The sequence below is a fragment of the Ammodytes marinus genome, assembly GCF_949987685.1.
Source record: "Ammodytes marinus genome assembly, contig: scaffold_68, whole genome shotgun sequence".
Classification (NCBI taxonomy): domain Eukaryota; kingdom Metazoa; phylum Chordata; class Actinopteri; order Uranoscopiformes; family Ammodytidae; genus Ammodytes; species Ammodytes marinus.
The window spans coordinates 205,134-206,552 of record NW_027648458.1 but is presented as its reverse complement, the minus strand read 5'-3'; the positions used below and the strand labels follow the sequence as shown (position 1 = coordinate 206,552).

The following is a 1,419-nucleotide window of genomic DNA, read 5'->3' as shown; positions in this document are numbered from 1 at the left end:
ATTTCCTAAAATATCTTTTTGTCTATTTATCTTCCATAACATGTCTTCTTTCATACTAGTATAAATCAAAAGGTCCAACATGTACATTCAGGTGTTTATTTGACTAAACCTTGTCTGTTTGCGTCTGTATATTTCTCCTATACAACCATCTTTAACGGACATTATCTCAACATTAGTTTTTTTTTTTCAATAATCTGAACCAGAAATCTCAACTTCTAAAGCACTTCCTCAAAGAAAAATGTTTGAAGTTAGAAAGCTTCCTGAAAAGTTACTGTTTCACTGTTGTTGTTGTTTACAGCAGCAGGGCCCACAGTTTGGTTTACAAACATATTCTTGTCTTATACGTTTGGTTCCAGGTTCCTCAAAATAATTTTGATTTATGATGATAGAATTCTTCAATACTAAGAATTACATGTAGAGAAAATATGTTTAGTAAACTAACTGCAGGCTCTGTGAATGTAAACAAACCCTCCTCCTCTGAAACTACACAGTGACCCTTTAAAATCTTCACTGTGGATATCACTGTCTGTCTCCACTTGTAACTACTTTAATCCCTTGACGTGTGTGTGTGTGTGTGTGTGTGTGTGTGTGTGTGTGTGTGTGTGTGTGTGTGTGTGTGTGTGTGTGTGTGTGTGTGTGTGTGTGTGAGAGAGTGTGTGTCTGTGTGAGTGTGAGAGTGTGTCTGTGTGTGTGTGTGTGTGTCTGACTGTGTGTCTGTGTGTGTGTGTGTGTGTGTGTGTGTGTGTGTGAGAGTGTGTGTCTGACTGTGTGTCTGTCTGTGTGTCTGGGCGCGTGCGTGCGTGTGTGTGTGTGCGCGCCTTTTAAACTGTAGCTGGTTTTGAATTACAGCAGATGTTTTCTCATATTTTTTTTCCTCTTCCGTAGGGAGGGAAGGAAGCCATCGTGATCTGATCCAAGATGGCTCCATACTTCCCAGAATTCATGGCCGTGCAATAAATACTCAGCTGTTCCCAAAAACCACATTCTTCACATTCCAATGTATATGAATGAATGAACAAATGAATGCACAAATAAAAAAACTACATATATTTATTAATGTCACTACAGATAACTGTATATTTGCACATTAAAAAAAAAAATCTTTAAAAAGATGCAGACTGAAATTTATTGAAGAAAAATGTTTGCGATCTACTTTTTTGACATTTCCGTGTTATAAATCCCTTTTTTAAAGCTGCAGTGTGTATAATTTTGGGTTTTATTTCCTAGCAGATTTTGTAGAAACTAAGTAATTATAATATCCATAAGTACATTTAATTTAGTGCATAATAGCTGAAACATTTTTTTTTATTATTTTTTTCCCCCTTAGAAAGGGTCTCATATATGTCCATATTTCTGCATATTTTGGACCAAGGCCTAGTGCCGCCATCTTGAAAGTGTCATAGTTGGAATGTCATCAGG

General features: G+C 36.4%; 1 protein-coding gene across 1 annotated transcript in view; it reads left to right on the top strand.

The window, feature by feature from the left end:
• Positions 1 to 1,112, top strand: part of LOC307270499 (sorting nexin-14-like) — a 16,125-nt gene extending 15,013 nt beyond the window's left edge. Inside the window, exon 13 of the mRNA XM_080054383.1 lies at positions 886 to 1,112. Coding sequence (XP_079910509.1) covers positions 886 to 912 — 27 coding nt within the window. The 3' untranslated portion in view covers positions 913 to 1,112. The remainder of the gene's footprint in view (positions 1 to 885) is intronic.
• Positions 1,113 to 1,419: the final 307 nt, after the last annotated feature.